Source organism: Cryptomeria japonica, chromosome 1, assembly GCF_030272615.1.
Source record: "Cryptomeria japonica chromosome 1, Sugi_1.0, whole genome shotgun sequence".
Lineage (NCBI taxonomy): Eukaryota > Viridiplantae > Streptophyta > Pinopsida > Cupressales > Cupressaceae > Cryptomeria > Cryptomeria japonica.
The window spans coordinates 46,283,915-46,285,924 of NC_081405.1; the positions used below are offsets into that span (position 1 = coordinate 46,283,915).

General features: G+C 43.9%; 1 protein-coding gene across 1 annotated transcript; it reads right to left on the reverse strand.

Moving 5' to 3' along the window:
• Positions 1 to 680: 680 nt before the first annotated feature.
• Positions 681 to 1,787, reverse strand: LOC131027377 (putative pectate lyase 21). The gene has a single exon (XM_057957411.2). It carries the CDS (start codon positions 1,785 to 1,787, stop codon positions 681 to 683), a length of 1,107 nt encoding a protein of 368 aa, XP_057813394.2.
• Between the last annotated feature and the right edge of the window lie 223 nt (positions 1,788 to 2,010).

The following is a 2,010-nucleotide window of genomic DNA, read 5'->3' on the forward strand; positions in this document are numbered from 1 at the left end:
AAAAGGTTTACATAACAATCTGGAAAGATCTATAGTGAGTGAACTACATTTATTAAGGGAGGCACGGAACTGTATTTAATTTTGTGCTTATGTGACCATTTTGTAACAAGAGAAGAAGACAGCTCAATAATAAAGTAAAAGATTAACAATAAAACCAAAAGAACATAATAAAATAAGGTTCACATAACAATCTGGAAAGATCTATAGTGAGTGAGCTACATTTATTAAGGGAGGCGTGGAACTGTTTATTTAATTTTATGCTTATGTGACCTTTTTGTAACAAGAAAAGAAAGCAGCTCAATAATAAAGTAAAAGATTAACAATAAAACTAAAAGAACATAATAAAATAAGATTCACATAACAATCTGGAAAGATCTATAAATTTATAGTGAATGAGCTACATTTATTAAAGGAGCTGCTATAAATCTATAGTGAATAATCCGCAATGCATTTATTAAGGGAGCTGCAGAACCGATAGTTTATATAATCCGCAATACATTTCCTTCTGAGAGTGAATATGACATTAATTTTAATTTTAAAAAAGACAGTAAAAAGCGAGCATTAGGCATCCGACAGTCGAGACGATAAAGAAAATTCAGTTATTGATTGGATTGTTGAAAACGCAGTTTACAATGCTATATATGCCAAGCTTAGTTGATGAGAAGATAGAAAGAAACAAGTCAGGGAGCAAGACATGCACGGGCTTGTGAAGGATCAAGTGCTCCTGCGCAGCGTCGCAACAGAGAAGAAAGTTGTTGAGGTGGCAACACAGGTGGGGAGTTTACTTTGTGAGGGGGAGAAGCAGTTACCGCTGATGTTTTAAGAAACTGATGGAAAGTAGCCCCATTGAGGAGCAGATCGTCTTTGGAGTCGATGTGGGGGGTCTGGTCTAATGTTTTGGCTAAACTAGAATCCCAGGGGGTTATCTCTTTTTTGGAGCCCGCCTCAAATACATTAGCTTCGCACTCGATGGTGGCATGAGTGCGGGCGCCAATGGCAAAGTAAGTCCAGTTGGTGTAGAGGTTGTTAACAACATGGCAATATCCCCACCGGCAATGAGGCATGCGCTCAACGGAATCCTTGAACCAGTTTCTATACACCGTGACACGCATACAAGTGTCCTGCCGCTCCTCGTCTGAGCTGCCCAGCAGAACGCTATAGAATGCATTGGCGAGGAGCGAGTTTGAAATGGTGACGTCCGTGCTAGCGTTGCTGACAGAGATGATTTTTCCGGTGCCTGTCATGCGACTGGGATCCACAGATGTGAGATGGTCCATCCACACGAGTGTGGAATCCCCATCCACATAAATGCTGTTCTGGTCATTGTTTGTCGGGGCGTCGATCTGCAGGTTGTGCAGAATGACATTCGAGACTTCTCGCATGACGAGCTGGCCGCCGCCAATTGTCACGCTGAAGCCCCGGCCGTCAATGGTGGTGGAGCTTTGAATCCACAGCCTGTCCTTGAGAATGATCTTCATGCTCTGGGAGAAGGTGATCCACACGTTTCCCTTGCCAATGCCGTATCTCAGACTTCCCGGCTGCGGGGACTGCGGGGAGTCGTCAGAGCTCGTGACAACATAAGACTGTCCGCCAGCACCTCCCGTCACGGTGGAAGCGAACCCAAACGCGCAGCGGGGCAGTGCATTCCCGCTGGCACAGGCAGAGAAAGCACAGCGGGTTCCGTCTGCATCCTCAGGGCAATTGTCATTTGCTGAAACACCCAAATGCGCTCCCCAAACAAACACCAGAACCAAGAAACCGAATCTATTAAGCTTCAACATCTCCATTGAGAATACTTGCTACAACACAAGATAGTATGTATCACAATATGTGATGTGCCTTTGCCAGCCTGTATTTATAGAGTCACGTTCCATACTTCACGTCCAACAAACATATTGCTTAGCACTTTTCCGTATTAAATGCAACCGCACCATAGCTTCGTTCAGAACAGTCCATTGGAAATTGCCTGATTACAATATCAGACTCGCATTCCAACTTCTCTAGTGTTTG